At 38.7% G+C, this 17,239-nt stretch overlaps 1 protein-coding gene across 2 annotated transcripts in view; it reads right to left on the bottom strand.

Annotated features, from left to right (window-relative positions):
* The window catches only part of IFT140 (intraflagellar transport 140), a 173,062-nt gene that overhangs the window by 114,763 nt on the left and 41,060 nt on the right, over positions 1 to 17,239 (bottom strand). For both annotated transcript variants that reach the window (XM_072599983.1, XM_072599993.1), the window contains exons 9-12: positions 16,563 to 16,711; positions 11,915 to 12,118; positions 11,460 to 11,532; positions 1,216 to 1,307 (exon numbers count right to left, since the gene is read on the bottom strand). In XM_072599983.1, the coding sequence (XP_072456084.1) occupies positions 1,216 to 1,307; positions 11,460 to 11,532; positions 11,915 to 12,118; positions 16,563 to 16,711 (518 nt within the window). The remainder of the gene's footprint in view (positions 1 to 1,215; positions 1,308 to 11,459; positions 11,533 to 11,914; positions 12,119 to 16,562; positions 16,712 to 17,239) is intronic.

Here is a 17,239-nt window from a genome sequence, read left to right as displayed (position 1 = left end):
TGGGGTCCCCAGAACCTATAACCTATAACCCCAATACCTCGATGTAAAGGCAGCAGGCATCTTTAGCAAGTGGCTACATCTGTTACCACTCCATATGGCAGTGAGGGTCAAACCTACCCCATTACTGCCCCCACTTAATGGTGTGTTTTATTAAGGGTGGAAGGCAGATATGGAAAAAAATGGCTGACCCTGTACTGCCTGTGAAGGTTCAGATACATATACAGAAGGCAATGTCAGCTGTGGAGTTTAGAAACAGCTAGAGGCACAGCTGACAGATCACTGGGCCTGGGAGACAGAAAGACCTGAGTTCAAATCCTGCCTTGGACACTTATCACTTCACTGTGGTCTGATTAGAATTTCTTCATTTGTAAGATGGAGTTCATGATAGCACTTACCTCCCAGGGTGGTTGTAAGGATGACATGAAATCATATTTGTAAAGTGCTTAGCACAATGCCTGACACATAGTAAAAGCTTAATAAATTATTGTTTCCCACTCACTTAACCTCTTCTGCTCCCTCAAACAGTCTTTTCCTTTAAAAAATGAGCTGCTTCCTTAAACCACTAGTTCTGACCCACCCAGAATTCAGCCTCTCTTCCCTCCAATTTCTCACTAGACAAATAAAGCTGGACATTCAGTGCTCAGCTAGATGCACCAATTTAAAGGATAAGAGTACCTTGAGGGTTAAGGGAGGGAACACTCAATTAAGAAAAGTTCCTGTTTAAGGGATAGAAGATATCTTCCTCTCCACTACAAAAGACTCCAGCCCCAGGGCCAACTGTAGTTTCAGTCCTGACATTTAACTCTTTGCAGAAGCCACACATGCTACTGGTGACCTAGGGGGTCTTTTTCCCTTCTAGAGGAATCTGCTAACAAAAAAAAGGTTAAGAACTGGTATTTTAAGGAAATCTGATCATTTGTGTTTTACAAAAAGTCAGTTTCTTGTGTAAGGTATAACTGTGTGGCAAAGGAAATTTTGTAAAAGTGCAGGTGCAAATTAATGATGAATGGATGTAAAATATAATTCACTAAAAAGAAATAGATATTTGTTTTATGTAAAGCAGTCACCTAGTATATATTTTAAAAATTCAAAACATGATTAGGTGAATTGGATATGAGAAAATATAAACAAGTTTTTATGACAATTCAGAAACAGGTTTCTACTCTCTAATATTCCCTATCAGCCCTTCCCACTTCCATCTTATTAACAGTTTACCTGCCAAGTGCGAACTTGAACTCGGTTTGGCTCCACCGTATAAACATTTTCTTCATGCATTGCCAGGACAGGAGATTCACACAGGAAGGAACCTTAAAAAATAAAAATAGTATCTTAGAACTATAGTGATTCATTAATCAAGACCTATATTTATTTCTCTTTTGAAATATGGTGCAATTATAAAGGCATTATCAATCAATCAATCAGGCTTTCAGGTAAGGAATGGATGAGATGATCTATACGGTCCTTTCTAAGTCTTAGATTCTGCATTTCTATTAGAATTTATTGAAAATTGATAGGTGTTATGACGGATATTAAAAACATATAGGAAGTGCTCTACAACTTCAAAAAGATTACAGTTTGGGAAGATAATTTGGAAATAACACTAATGTCCATGAAAGAGAAAAAAAATACAAGTTGTCATATAATTAACTGAAATACATTCAACAAATATTAGTTGAGTATCTATTATATGCAAAACATTTGAGAAGTTCCTGTGAGAAATATGAAGACATACAGACCATCTGTTGTATGGTTTATAATAAAATTCAATTTAACAAACATTTATTAAATGCAGACTTTACTTTTCATACTGTGGCTAGAAAAGAAAGACAAATTTGTGTTGTAACATTCCATTAAGATTTCATGGCCTAGGTGTGCTTGGATAAGTAAGAGAGCACAGCATCTGGGGCGGAAGGAAAAGCATGAGCAAGGACAGGTAAGTAGATAGGAACATGGCACACCCAAGGGATAGTACTGTGGTAGGAACAACTCTTATTTTAGACAGGATAGGTTGGTCCTTTAACTGGGCAGGGAGGCCCTTTGGCTTACAAAAGTGTGTGAGGGGTGGATGTAAGTGGCAGGCAGCAGGGTCTAGTGGATAAAGCACAAAATGTAAACTCAATAGATCTGAGTTTAAGTCCCAGCTCTGACATCTGCCAAGCCATTTTACCTCTAAGTCCCTTAATTAAGGCATGCATCTGGTTGTCACAGCTCTAATTATTAGGAAGATTCTCCTAGAACTGAGCTACAATTCATCTCCCTGAAACTTCAGCTCACTGTTTCTACTCTGCCCTTTGGAGCTAATCAGAACAAGTCTTGATCTTCTTCCAAAGATCACCCTTCCAAAACAGCTATCATGACTCCACTAAATTTTCATTTCTCTTGCCAAAACATTCCCACTTCTTTGAAATGATTCTCACATGACACGGACTCAAGAGCCCTCACCATCTTGGTCACCCTACTCAACACAATTCAGTTTATCAATATCTTTCCAAAAATGTCTGCCAGAAAAAAATACAATATTTCAGACATTGTCTGACTAGGGCAGAGTACAAGCAGAACTGTCACCTTCCTTATTCTGGAAAATGTCTTTTTTAATGGTGCATAAGATCACATTAGCTATCTTAGACCCATGTGACACTGCTAACTTATACTGAGTTTGCTACCCACTCAAACCCCCAGATCCCATTTTCTTTCCCCACAAAATTGGCCTCTCTTCTAAACTTCCCTAAGTCTACTGAAGGTACCACCATCTTTCTAATATCCCAAGTTTGTAACCTAGTAACTGTCCTCAATGCCTCACTCGCCCTCAACCCACATTAAATCAGTTGTCAATCTTGGCAACTTTCTCTAGGTGATCTCATTAGTTTTCATGGCTTTAAATGTCATCTCCAGGGGGCTGAGTCAAGATGGCAGAGTAATAGCATGGACTTTCTAGAGTGCTACCTGCAAGTCTAGCCAAATACCTGTAAAAAATGTCTCAAAACAAATTCTGGAGCTGCAGAACCCACAGAATGATGGAATGAAGCAAATCTCCAGCCCAAGACAACCTGCAAGTATCTATCATGCCACGCAGGGAGCAGGGCATAGTCCAGCCTGGGCACACTGGCAGAGACAGGACCTGAGCAGGCCTTAGGGAGACTGATTCCCTCACACCTGTGGCAGTTTCCGGACTTCAGGACCCCAAAACGCTGAGGACAAATTGGAAAGTCAGTGGAAAATGCCTGTGGGACCAGTGTGGGAGAGTGGAGTGGTCTGGCCCCAGCCCAGGGCAGCAGCGGGGCAAGGGGACTGAGGAATCTGCAGGAGCCACAGGAGCAACAGGGCAGAGACAGCAACTGTTTCTGAAGCCCACAGATTGTGGGGGAATGAGTGGCTGACAGTATACCCCCCCACTCCCATTGGAAGCAGAGAGCTCAAAAGTCAAGTAAATGGCTGGAGAAATTAGAAAAGACTGAAAAAAGGATCAGACTATAGAATCTTACTTTGGTGACAAGGAAGACCAAAACATGCAAACAGAAGACAAGAAAGTCAAAGCTCCTCCATCCAAAGCCTACAAGAAAAATATTAATTGGTCTCAGGCCGTGGAAGAGCACAAAAAGGATTTTGAAAATCAAGTAAGAGAAGTAGAGCAAAAATTGGGAAAAGAAATGAGAGTGAGGCAAGAAAATCATGAGAAACTAGTCAACTGCTTCCTAAAGGAGACACAAAAATGCTGAAGAAAATAACACTTTAAAAAAGAGACTAACCCAAATGGCAAAAGAGATCCAAAAAGCCAATGAGGAGAAGAATGCCCTAAGAAGCAGAACTGGCCAGATGGAACAGGAGGTCCAAAAACTCACTAAAGAAAATAATTTCTTAAAGATTAGAATGGAGCAGATGGAAGCTAATGACTTTATGAAAAGCCAAGAAATTATAAAACAAAGACAAAGGACTGAAAAAGTAGCAGATAATGTGCAATATCTCACTGGAAAAATAACTGATCTGGAAAATAGATTTAGGAGAGACAATTTAAAAATTATTGGACTACCTGAAAGCCATGATCAAAAAAAGAGCCTAGACATCATCTTTCAAGAAATTATCAAAGAAAATTGCCCTGATACTGTAGAACTAGAAGGTAAAATAGATATTGAAAAAATCTACCAATCACCTCCTGAAAAAGATCCCGAAAGGAAAACTCCTAGGAATATTGTAGCCAAATTCCAGAGCTCCCAGGTTAAGGAGAAAATATTGCTAGCAGCCAGAAAGAAAAAATTCAAGAATTGTGGAAATACAATCAGGATAACACAAGATCTAGCAGTTTCTACATTAAGGGATCACAGGGCTTGGAATATGATATTCCAGGAGTCAAAGAAACTAGGATTAAAACCAAGAATCACCTATCCAGCAAAACTGAGTATAATACTTCAAGGGGAAAAATGGCATTCAATGAAATAGAAGATTTTCAAGCATTCTTCATGAAAAGAGCAGAGCTGAAAAGAAAATTTGATTTTCAAACACAAGAATCAAGAGGAGCATGAAAAGCTAAACAGGAAAGAGAAATCATAAGGGACTTACTGAAGTTGAACTGTTTACATTTCTACATGGAAAGATCATATTTGTAACTCGAGACTTTTCTCAGTATTGGGGTAGTTGTTATATGCATATAAACAGAGGGCACAGGGTGAGTTGAATAGGAAGAGATGATACCTAAAAAAATAAAATTAAGGGGTGAGAGAGGAATATATTGGGAGGAGAAAGGGAGAAACAGAATGGGGCAAATTATCTCTCACATAAAAGAGGTAAGAAAAAGTTTTCTCAATGGATGGGAAGAGAGGGGAGGTGAGAGAAAAAGTGAACCTTACTCTCATTACATTTGGCATAAGGAGGGAATAACATGCATACTCAATTTGCTATGAAACTATCTTACACTAGGGAAAAGTAGGGGAGAAGGGGATAAGTGGGGGGTGGGGGATGACAGAAGGGAGGGCAAAATTAGAAGTTAATACTTTTGAGGAGAGATAGGGTCAAAAGAGATAATAGAATAAATGGGGGGCAGGATAGGATAGAAGGAAATATAGTTAGTCTTCCACAACGTGACTTTTATGGAAGTCTTTTGCATAACTACACATGTATAACCTATATTGAATTGCTTGCCTTCTCAGTGGGGATGGGTGGGGAAGGAGGAAGGGAGAGAAGTTGGAACTCAAAGTCTTAAATAGGGATGTTAAAAATTTTTTTATATGCAACTGGGAAATAAGATATACAGGCAATTAGTTATAGAAGTCTATCTTGTCCTCCAAGAAAATAAAGGAGATGGGGGTAAGATAAGGGAGAGTTGTGATAGAAGGGAGGGCAGATGAGGGAAGGAGTAATCAGAATGCACACTGTCCTGGGGTGGGTGGAGGGGAGATATGGGGAGAAAATTTGGAAATCAAAATCTTGGGGAAATGAATATTGAAAACTAAAAATAAATAGGTACATTAGAATACAGAAATAAAAAATAATAATTATCATCTCTATACAGAATTATAGGTCTATATTTCCAGTCTGGTCTCTCCTCTGAGCAATAGTTCTGCATTACCAACTCCCTATTAGACTCTTTAAATGTTATGTCCTAGAGATATCTCAAACTCAACATTTCCAAAAAAGAACTCATTATCTTCTCCCCTCAAATCCATGCTTCTAAACTTCTGTTTCTCTCAAAGACACCACCATCCTCCTGCTCTCCCAGTTTTGTAATCTTAGTACTATCCTTGACTTTTCATTTTCCTCGCTCCATCCATCCAAACAGTTGCCAAATGCTGCTGTTTCTATCTCACATTTGACCTCTTCTCTCTGGCCCCTCAGTTCCTGAGCCCAGGGCCTCCGCAGCGTTCACCTAGATGATCACAGCATCGGACTAAGGAATCGCTCCCCTGGACTCAAATATCCCTACACTCTGATCCACCTTCTACATGCCTGCCATTAAGTGCAGATTTGACCGTGTCACTACTCTGCTCAAACAGCTCCAGTAGCTCCCTACATCTCTAGGATAAAATATGAAGTCCTCTCTTTAGCTTTTAAAGCTTTTCACAGATCTCATGTCAACCTATTGTTTCAGCCTCACCAAATCTTACTCCCTTTCTTGCACTCTAGAATCCAGTGAAACTGGCCTTTCCTCTGCTCCTCACACTGGACTCTTTACCTCCTGTCTCCAGGCCTTGCCCTGGCTATCTATCTCTTGCCTGGAATTTACTCCTTTCTCATTTAGGCTTCACAGAAGACCTTTCTTCCTTCAAGAAGTTCAAGCACCATCTTTTACACAAAGACTTTCCTGATTCCCTTGACTACAAGGGCATGCACTCACTCTCTGTCTCTCCTTTATATTTAACTACTTTGTGTCTATGATCTTGACACTTATTCTATATATACTTATGGATGCTCTTGTACTGCCAGCATGTAAGCTTCCTGTGAATAGGGGTTGTTTTCATTCATTGTATCTGTATCCCCAGAGCACAGCACACTTCCTGGCATATAGGTGTTTAATAAATTGTTGCCTGATCAATCATCTGCCTACATTTCCCTCAATTACTCATGCTGAACTTTCATAAATGGTGCTTTGAACCCCAGTGGAGGTCTTTTCAGTTATTCCTGTTAAATTTATTTTTTTATTGGGTTTGTCCCAAATTTCTAGCCCATAGAGATCTTTCTAGGACTTCGCTCTGGTGTTCAACATGTTAGCTATGAATTTCGGCTTTGTGACATTTGAAGTTTGGATAGTCATACTAACTATGCCTTCATCCAAGTCATTCATAAAAATCTGAAATAGCATCCATGTATAAATCCAGATCCTTAGGTTCCTTTAGTTCCAATAAAGATGTTTATTTCAATCAATTTCAAATTCATCTACTGCTCTCTGGGACCAAGCAGAACAACTTTAATCTCTTTTTAACTTGGCTTGAAGGTGGTTGTAATGTACTCACTAAGACTTCTCTTCTCCAGGCTAATACACACTGTCAGTTCCTTTAACCAAATTGTGTATGGCATGGTACCCAATCCTCTCACCATTCTAGCTGTCCTTCTCAGGACATGTTTCAAGCTGTCAATGTACTTTCTAAAATGTGCCACCCAGAATAGAACTGTTCTCAGAAAATCACATTCCGAATAGAACTGTTCTCAGAAAATCACATTCCATGACTCACAGTCATATAGCTATAGGAGGAGACAGTTATTTTAAAAGATGAGTTTTTGTGGTAGTGAGCAAGTAGAAAAAATTACTAAAAATCCTCCCAATGAAATCTGACCGTATTTCCTTCTCCTATCCAGTATCAGGCCCAGGTCACTGATTATCTGTAGCATATTTTCAAAATAAATATAACAATGCACAGGTCACTAACTCAAAGGGACAACCACATGCTATAATCTGAGCAATATTAATTTTCCATCTTTTTTTTTTTTTTAGCATTTAGGCCAATATCTTCTAAATTAAATTAGTTTGGTTAGGCCAAATCAAATAAATATGGATGTCACTAAAGAGAATAAATTCTGTTCCAAGACTTGGAAAAGTTAGTGCAATGTCATTTGTAAATAGGAGGATTTAAAGATTCTTGCTATCAGTTAGGATTGATTTGGATTTGGTTTAGGGCATCCTTCATGATACCGTTGGATACTTTAGGTGAATAAGTTTCCCTATTTATTGACTTGCCTGAATTTTTATGTTGCTGATTGGATCAATGAACAAAATTATCTTCATGATTGAATTTATCAGAGGTTCTCTCATATGACTTTAACAAATGTGTTTAGGAAGACTTTACGTTTACATTTTTTTCTACCAAATTCATCTTTTAAAAAATCAACAAACAATAGACATAGAGAAATATTATATTATCTCCTCTTCTAAGCTGGTTGTGTCATTATGAATAAGCAATCTTGCAGAAATATGTAATCTGTAGAAAATCAATTGCTAAAAACTGACTGTTCCCTTGATATATCTTCAGCATTGACACACTGGACACACACATAAAATATTCTTGAATATTTTATAAAAATAAGATGGTAAACTTGTTTTTTAGTACTTGTTGCCTTCTTAGTCACCTTTCAAAAATCATCTGGGATCTCCTCTTTTGGAAAACATCTATTTTTGAGATCTGGAAAATCAATTCCTATGTGCTTTTAACCACCAGCTCATATTTCTTCTGAATTTATTTTGTTAAGTCTGGATGCTCTTCATGATTTTATCTTAAGAATTGTTTCTTCACAACAGAGTCAGATTCCAAAAAGATATGACAGGCTAAAATGATAGGCTGAGTCTAACAAGATAAAACTTAAAAGGGAGTCAAGTTCCACATTTGGGTAAAAAAAAAATCAACTGCACAATGACAAGTACTGTAGGTATAACTTGACGTCATCATATGGAAGAAAAAGATCTGAGGGTTCTGACAGACTTGTAAGCTCAACGTTTATGGGGCGCTGAATCCAAATGAAGTTTTTTCATGATAATCATAGAGGAGACTATGGCAATATCAAAAGCTCTCCTTCATTTTATGTCTATTGGTTGTCCTCCTTCCACTTTCATCTACAAATACTCCTAGGATTATCTGGCTTAGCTGAGCCTCTTTGCAATCACATTTTCCCTTCTACTACTTTACATGGTTTTGGGAGGTGATGCCACCCAGTTTCCATTGTGTTCTTCCATGTTTTACAAATGAGTATACACTCTAAATTATCGTTGCCCTTGGTTGCCACATGACTCTGGCTGGCAAAGGGGGTCCTCGGCTCTTTTGGCCTTTTTGTTGTGATTTAAGCTCTCTAAGAAATGATGATGATAACAATCAGTGTCTTGTCTTTTGTCCATTCCTGATTACACAAAGTCAATAGCTTTGTCTACACTGACAAGGAACGTTTGTTTTCTTCTCATCTTCTGCTTTATTCCAATCTGGTTTAGACTTTGACCTTTACACTCAGCACCTGCTGATATTTTGACTGCTCAGAGATACTGATTCTGAACTGACTGCTATGTCTATAACCAGTTGTTTTCTGTCAGTTAAGATGTGGTCAATTTTATTTTTTAAGTATCATTTGGTTTCCACCATATCTAATACCTTCAACTTTCTTCTTGAAGAGAATATTAATTAAAACAAATGTGAGCTTCCATTTCATACTCAACAGACTGGTAAAGATGACAAAAGAGGAAAATGGCAGTTCTTGGAGGGGCCACAGGAAGACAGGATTTTACTGCACTGTTGGAGGTGTTAGGAACTGGTTCAATCATTCTGAAAAAATAATTTGAAACTACACATGAAAAGTCATTAAACTGTGCATACTCTGTGACCCAGTGATAAGAGTAGTAGGAATATACTCCCAAAGAGGAAGAAAATTGAGAGATAGGACTGATATATACAAAAATATTTACAGCATCATTTTTTATTGTGGCGAAATGAACTGGAAACCAAGTACATTTCCATCAATTGGAGAATGAATGGCTGAGGCATATGAATGTAATGGGATATTTTTGGTCTATACCAAATAAAGAACATAACAAATTCAGAAAAATCTGGCAAGACTTGAACTGATTTAGAGTGAAATGAGCAAGATCAGGAGAACAATTAATACATTGACCACAACAGTGAAAAGGAAAACAACTCTGAGAGACTAGGGAATTCTGATCAGCTCAGTAACTAATCATGATTTCAGATGATCAATGATAATGCCTCTTATGTAAAAAAGGCATGGACCAAAGGTACAGAATAAGAGGTAAATTTCCAGAAAAAGCTAGTGGGCTGAATTTTTTGCTTGATTATACTTTAACCAATTGAAAAACATTAATTAAGTGCCTACTATGTGCCAGGCACTATGCTAGTCTCTAGAGAAACAAAGATAAAAGCAAAGAGTACTTGCCCTCAAAGAACTGATAGTCTAGCTGGAGGAAGACAACATGGACGCAGGGTATGAGAACAGGAACTGGACCTGTGATTTCATTGTTACAGGGAACTCCTGGACAAGGAAACTCCTTATAGCAATCCAAGTTGGCATCTTCAGTTGTTGCCTACAGTTACTTTGAGCTCTGGGAGACTGAGTGACATCTCTAGAGACAGAGGTGGTACCTGAAACCAGGTCTTCTTGGTTCTAAGGTTTGCCCTCTATCCACCACATCAAATTGCTTCTCAACCTAGACATATGTAGGTACACGCATAATGGACACGTTTATATATATGGAGAGGAAGCATAAGGACACCCCTGCCTTCGGTTCTCTTACCTCCATCCTCTCCAACTCTAACACATCCATGCCCAATTCCAACCTAACCCAACCCTTCTCCTGCATCCTTTGGAACTGCCTTACAATCATAAAGAAATTGCTCTTCCTCCTGTATATCTTTCTCTTACACTCCTTCCCTCTACTAGAGCTCAGTGAGAACTGGCTCTGTTGTGAGAGTCCGCCATCCCTGGTCATGCTTTCTAGTAAAAGCCATATCTTCCCTCACCTCTCCCTTTCCTCCCATCCCACAATCCTGGTAATTGAGGTGGTCAGACTATCCCCAAAGCCACTTCTGGAACCCTCCATTTCCAACTTTATCCTCCTTTCTCAAGGAATTTAGCACCTGACTTACCATCCTCCTTTCTTCCTCAGCTCCTAGCCTTTTATTAGGAGACTTCAACATCCATACTGAAGCTTACATTACCTCTCTAACCTCCCTGTACCTCAGTCTTCTTAAATCCCAAAATATATTCCTTCTTTCTACCTCAGCCACATGTAAGGATGGATTTCACCATTACCTACAAGTGTTATTTTCCCTCAGCCAAAAACTGACATTCCTCTATATGACCATAACGTCGTATCATTTAATCTCTCCCTGTGCCATCCCTCTGAAATTTGTCCTGTGATTTCTAATCTCTCTAACACTCAGAACTTTCTCTGGGCTTAACCCTGGACTAGCTTCACTTTTCTTCATTTTAAATCTTGACCCTAGAGATAGCCAATTCAACTTATTGTCATATACTCTTGAAGCCCTCCCCACTTTGCCCCACCAGAGCTGATTCTTTGGCAAACCTGGATTACTGTCACCATCTGCCTCCTCTGCTCTTAATCACATGCTGCTGAAAGGAACTAGAGGAAATAAAATAACCATTTTGACCAGGTATATTATAGTTTCATGTTCTTCAACTTCAACTAGCCTCTCCTTGCAGCAAGGTGATGTTTTCTCCTCCCTGATTCCTTCTCAAGTCTTCACAGAAATTATTCTAAACTTTTTTTTTCTTTTTAAGCCTCTCTCTCACATCCCACCTTAGCTAAGAACTTTGCACTATTCTACTAAGAAAATTAGGTCATTTGATGTGAACTTTTCTTCTCTCCTTTTCTTTATCTTGAAACCCCTGACATCATTCCCTGATCTCTTCTCTTATGTAGAGATCATCTTGCAAATACACAACCATCTGGACTTTGTCAGAAAGGTAAAATGATGAGCTTGGAACTTCATTCATTTTTTGAAAGAAATGGACTTTACCTGCATTTCGTAATGTGGCTCCAGAGGGCTCAAAGATAGCAACCTGTTTCCCATTCCAGACTGCAACCGCATCCTGAAAAGAATTAAGTATAATTAAGGGGAAAATGTTTTAAAGTGAGATTCTGCCCTTACATTGGAAACTTTTTTCTCTCTATGTTTTATTTGGTAATTCCTTCTCATTCTTTGTCTTACTATTTGTGTATGCTCTGAGAGCAGATATTAAACCTGTGTTTCCATTATGCAAAATAAGCCCTATCTTTTTAAATATAATTTTCAGTGTAGAGGTGATAGATTAGGTGTGCATCTGAGATGCAGGAAGAGCATGAGAGAGCCCATGAGCTGAATCAGGGACAGCCATTTGTCCTCCTTAGAGAGAGAGACTAATACTCCAACTGGGAATCTAATCTAAATTGAATGTGTTCCATTGAATTCAAGATGAAGGTCACTCTTATTACCTTGGTGGCAAAAGCCCCGCTGATGTGCATCTCTGTGCGCAGGCTGTATGTCATTCCAGTGAAGAAGAAGGTCACATTCAGCAGATTTGGTGACACCTGAACCACTGCCACCTGCTGGTGGAAGTGGGAGGACATCGCCTGCTCACTGAGGATGACCACCGAGCTGATGTTATTGACAGCCAGGAGGTTCTTCCTGGAGCCCCACTGCATTCAAATGGTGAAAGAGAAACAGGAGGGATTTGAAAAAGAATAGAGAGGTACTAAGGGGAAATGCTTGATGACTAACATCTATGTTTAATAAATAATTTTCTAGGGATTAGAAAAATTAGATTTGCTGACTGCCATTTACTCCAAACTTAGGATAACCAAGAATTTTACCCAAGGAAAACTGTTTCTTGATTTGAAGGCACAAATGCAGAAGTAGCTGAGAAAAAAACATAGTAGGGATGAAAGGATTTCTCTGACCTCAATCTATTGACAGATATTCATAAAAGAAATAAGCATTTAGTAAGTGTTTACTCTATGCCAGGCACTTTGTTAGTAGACACTTTACTAATCTAAGCTCATTCGATCCTTATAAAAACCCTAGGAGCAGATGCTATTGTTATCCCCATCTGTACAGGTGAGGAGACTGAGGCAGTAACTTCCCCAAGGTCACACAGCTAGTGAGTGACGAAGCAAGACTGAATTTAGGTTTTACTGATAAGCCTAGCGATCTCTCTACTGCACCATTTAATTGCCTCTAAAAATGAGAAAGGTCATTACTGTAAAAATTATCACCCTCAGTATGATGTATAACACTCAATATAATACCCAAAGTCTCCACCAATGTAGTAACAGAGATTACAAAGAATTTAGACTAGTCATCTACTCCAGAGATCATCACCAAGTCTCTTTGAGTTTATGGTCAGCAGAAGTTGAAAAGTGACTACCTGTAAGGCCCACTACTATATCAGAATAAGATAAGCATTTATATCTAAATAAACAAAATTATCTCACAAATAATCCCTTTACTTTACTTACCATGTCACGCCCATATTAGCTTATACACAAGATACATAGTGCACATTTGTGATCCTAGGAAAGCAACCATGTGGTAGACAATTGACTAGCCAAGCTATGTATTCTCTAAAAGAAAATCTTTAAAATGTCTCTTAAAATTTAGATCAATGACACTGTGGATATACAAAGATGTAACTGAGTTCTTAATCAATAAAGTTCTATCTCTGTTGTATAATATTCCAATTTTGTACAGAAACTATATTGCTGATGAAAATGTTCCTTTCTTTACTCTCCTAAAAAATATGGTCACAAATGCCTATAACAGTCCTGAGTACATGTTGACATGTAAATGAGTGCTAGAGTTCTGCTTCATAAGTATGTCTCAAGTAATGGTACTGATATATATATGTAACTGAATGGGTTGTGATTTGTTGTTTTAATTTCTTTAGCTTTTTAAGGAGCTGAACTCGTGTGGTTGCCTCTTCAAATCTGAACTAAATATTTTCCTTTGTATTTAAAAGTATACAAATTTATTCTTAACCTTTTTTATTTTCTGGATAAAAGTATGGTGAAACCTACACACCACTTCTCAGAATAAATGCATAAATAAAATTCAAAAAATTTTACAAAGGAAACCAATTGTGCTGAAATTCAAATGTCAGAATTATTTTTAAGGTCATGTATTCAGGTGAAGAACACTTTATTTAAGATCACCTCGATTGATAGTCTAACAGAATGTTTCTCCCAACAATGGGTAGGGTTCAAAGGCTTTAATCATACAGGTTCAAGTGCCTAACAGACACCTGGATAGTAGCAAAGTATTTTCCCTGTTGTCAGTCATTCATGTGGTAGGATCTTTTCATATGCCTTTGACTCACAGTCTATTAATGGGCATCATAATATTTCATCAATGTAATAGAAGATGAAGTCAGATCAAGAGGTTAAAATGGGAATGAATGTCTACAAATTTGTGTTACTTGTAATGATATAATTTTAAACCTCTGGCTTAAGTGCTTTCCAGTTTTAAAAGATAAAAAACACCCTGAGGGACATTGATTTTTAAAATTTCTCTTGTTGTGATTTAAAAGTTTGTCTCACTTAAATCAAAGTCAACTGCAAGTCATGAAGGACAAACACAACCTGTGAGTAAACCCAGCTGCCTGAATGTGGATCCACTAACTCAGCTCGTCCTCTCCCTCTCCTTTTCTGTCTCCTCTCCAAAAGAAGGTAAATTTTGGTGACCAGAAGCTGGCCAGTTTCCTTTCCCCTTTCCTTTCCTTTCCTTTCCTTTCCCTCCCTCCCTCCTTCCTTCCCTTTCTCCCTTCCTCCCTTCCTCCTAGTTCACTCTGAACCACAATAGGTCCCTGCCCAAGCTCCACTTAATGGCTGTTTTATGGACTCACCTGGATTAATATGAATGTCAATGGTAACTGTTTCTCTTTGGAACAGCAGCCCTGAGGGCCTTGCCCTCCAAACTTCATTTTTTTTTTTCTTTTTCTAATTAAAGGGGCCATCCCTTGACTATTTCTTAAAGAGGCCTATGCACTGAATTGCCATTACCTCACTCTAAGTGAGTACCTGAAAAGGCCTTAGCCTAACAGGACCAGGGTCTCCCATTGCATCCTGGGCCATCTCCAATCATCCTGATGAGTAAGTATTAGGACCCAGATGACTCTGGAGGAGAAAGTGAGACTGGTGACCTTGCCCAGCCCTCCCTCACTCAAATCCAGGTCAACTGCAAGTCATGTCATGATGTCATGGTCCTCTTCAAAACCAAAGGACAAACACAGAAGTTTATCAGGAACCATTCTACATAAAATATCATTCCTCTGTTATACAGTTGCACAGGCTTGAAGGGAAAGAAATGACTTGGTCTTATTTTACTTCTTGTTATTTACCAGCTTCCAGGATACTTTCCTTCTTTCCTTAATGAGTTTAGTGCCTCTTTCCAACTCCTGCCTTCATGCCAGGGGACTTCAGCATCTATACTGATATTCCCTAAAACATCCTAATTTCTCAATTCCTCAATAAACTCATTTTCCCATGACCCATTTCTCCACTGCACCTTAACTACACACAGAGATGGTCCTACCATTGACCTTGCCATCACTCACAAGTGTTCTACTTCCTTGTTTGTGGAATGGGGAAGTCCTTGTATATAATCAAAACCTATTGTCATTCAAACTCTCCTTTTGTCCTCACTGTGATCTCCAGTCTCTCCCTCCCTAAATTCTTTCCTAGGCCATCACCCCTGCACTGGCTATATTCTACTACCTTTTCAGTCTTAAGCCCATGATGAACCAGTTCAACTCTCCATTATACTCTTGAGTTCCTGGTGCCCTTATCCTACTGTCAATCTTACCCTGCCAAGTCCCAGACTAGGATTAGTCCCATTAACTGCTGCCTTTGTCTCTATTCATGAGCAGGAGGAAAATCACAAAATTGTGTTGACTATGCCCTCTACAGATTGATGTTACATAATCTTAACTGGGCCCTGACCGGCAGGGCAATCCTTTTACAACTCCCTAATTGATTTACTTTCCCCTTTCCCACAGTGACTTTTCCAAACCTTTTCATCTCTCCTTAAACATCCCATGGTTCTGTTATCACCCCACCTCCCCAGCTGAGAACCTTGCCTCATATTTTACTGAAACAAAATTGAGATTGTTTGTGGTTATTCACCAAGAGCTACTTCTCCCCTCCTCCTAATCTTTTATCACTCAGATACCTTCTATCATTATCTCCTGTCTCACCTCTGAAAAGGTGGTCTTTCTCCTTCCTACATATTGATGTCATTTTGGTCCTCTTGGAGAACAAAGGACAACAACCTACTTGTCTCCATTTACCTTGTGATCCCATGACACTGACCTCCTTGCTCCTCTTGTATAAGAAATGCCATTTCCCAGCTGTGCATTTTCACTGACTTTGCCAAATGCCTAAAATCTTCTCCCTCCTTATTTCTACCTTTTGCCTTCCTTGGCTTCCTCAAGTCTCAGTTAAAATCTCACCTTCTCCAAAAAACCTTTCCAAGTTTCCCTTAATACTAGTAACTTCCATCTGTAATCACCTCCAATTTATCCTGTGTATATCTTGTATATAGATAGTTATTTGCATGTTGTCTCCCCCCTTATATTGTGAGCTCCTTGAGAGCTGGAATTGCCCTTTGCCTTTCTTTGTACCTCCTGTGCTTAACATGGTGCCTGGCATAAAGTAGGGGCTTAATAAATGTTTTGTTGACTTTACTATTGGCGTCATCATCAGGTTGTAATTTGATAATCTCAGCTTTGCATTTTCATTTCAATTCGCAATCTCCAGAGTTAACCAGTTACCTCATTCTGCTAGTATCCAGGAAAGCAAAAAATTATGTTTTGATGATCTTTTTGGGGGGGTGGGTGGAGGTGGGAGGTTGGGAGGACACAAAACATATACATGCAGACATACACACAGAGACATTGAAAGAAGAGCTATCACCATTTCGACTACATTCTGGATGGTTAAAAAATTTATAGAAGGATTTGCATAGGAATTATTAGCTGTGAAGTTAAAATTTAATTTATCTTCAAGGAGTTATATTTTGCAACTGGATAGCCTAAAAAGAGTACTCTTTCTCTCAAATATGTAGACTGAAAATAGACGTTTCGGTGACCTTTATCTGAGTGATATTCCCTTCCAGCTCAGTTGGAGTTTGAAGAGTCCACTTGTCCTTGCCTTCTAGGACCTGAGAGTTCTGGCTGCCCACTGGTACTCTCTTCCACATAGCAACTTGCCCTTTATTGGTACCTGCTGCCAGAAGACCTATGGTTTAAAAAAAGTCGGTTAAAAAAAACACCCAAGAAGAAAAGTAAACAAGAAGATGAAGTGGGAGTCAAGAATGCTTGGGCTTTTACCCATGCAAAGATGACATACAGTTGTCAGCTATCATTAGTAGTTCTTACTTTTCCACCTCTTTGGGCTTCAGTTCTCTTATGAAATGAGGAGGCTGGATAAATTACCTTGAATATTTCTTCCAATTCTAAATTTATGTGGCTCTAGAACTCTAAGATGACGACTCATTGTTTCAATAAATGGTATTTTTATTAAAAATTCTGGGTAACTTCCAAAGGATCAAATATTTTCTTAGTGAAAAATGTAGTGAAATTAGAAAAGCTATTGACAAAAGAGCTAATAATTAGGATCATAACATCTCAAAATTAGAAGGAACCCAAGAGATCATCTCATTTCTTGATGTTATTCATAAGGCCCAGAAAGTGGACATGACTTGCTAAAATCATAGAACTTGACAACTAAACGCCAAATGACCTGATTCTTAATCCAGAAATCATT

Source organism: Notamacropus eugenii, chromosome 1, assembly GCF_028372415.1.
Source record: "Notamacropus eugenii isolate mMacEug1 chromosome 1, mMacEug1.pri_v2, whole genome shotgun sequence".
NCBI lineage: Eukaryota > Metazoa > Chordata > Mammalia > Diprotodontia > Macropodidae > Notamacropus > Notamacropus eugenii.
The sequence above is the reverse complement of the archived record's forward strand: the minus strand, read 5'-3'. Positions and strand labels throughout refer to the sequence as shown.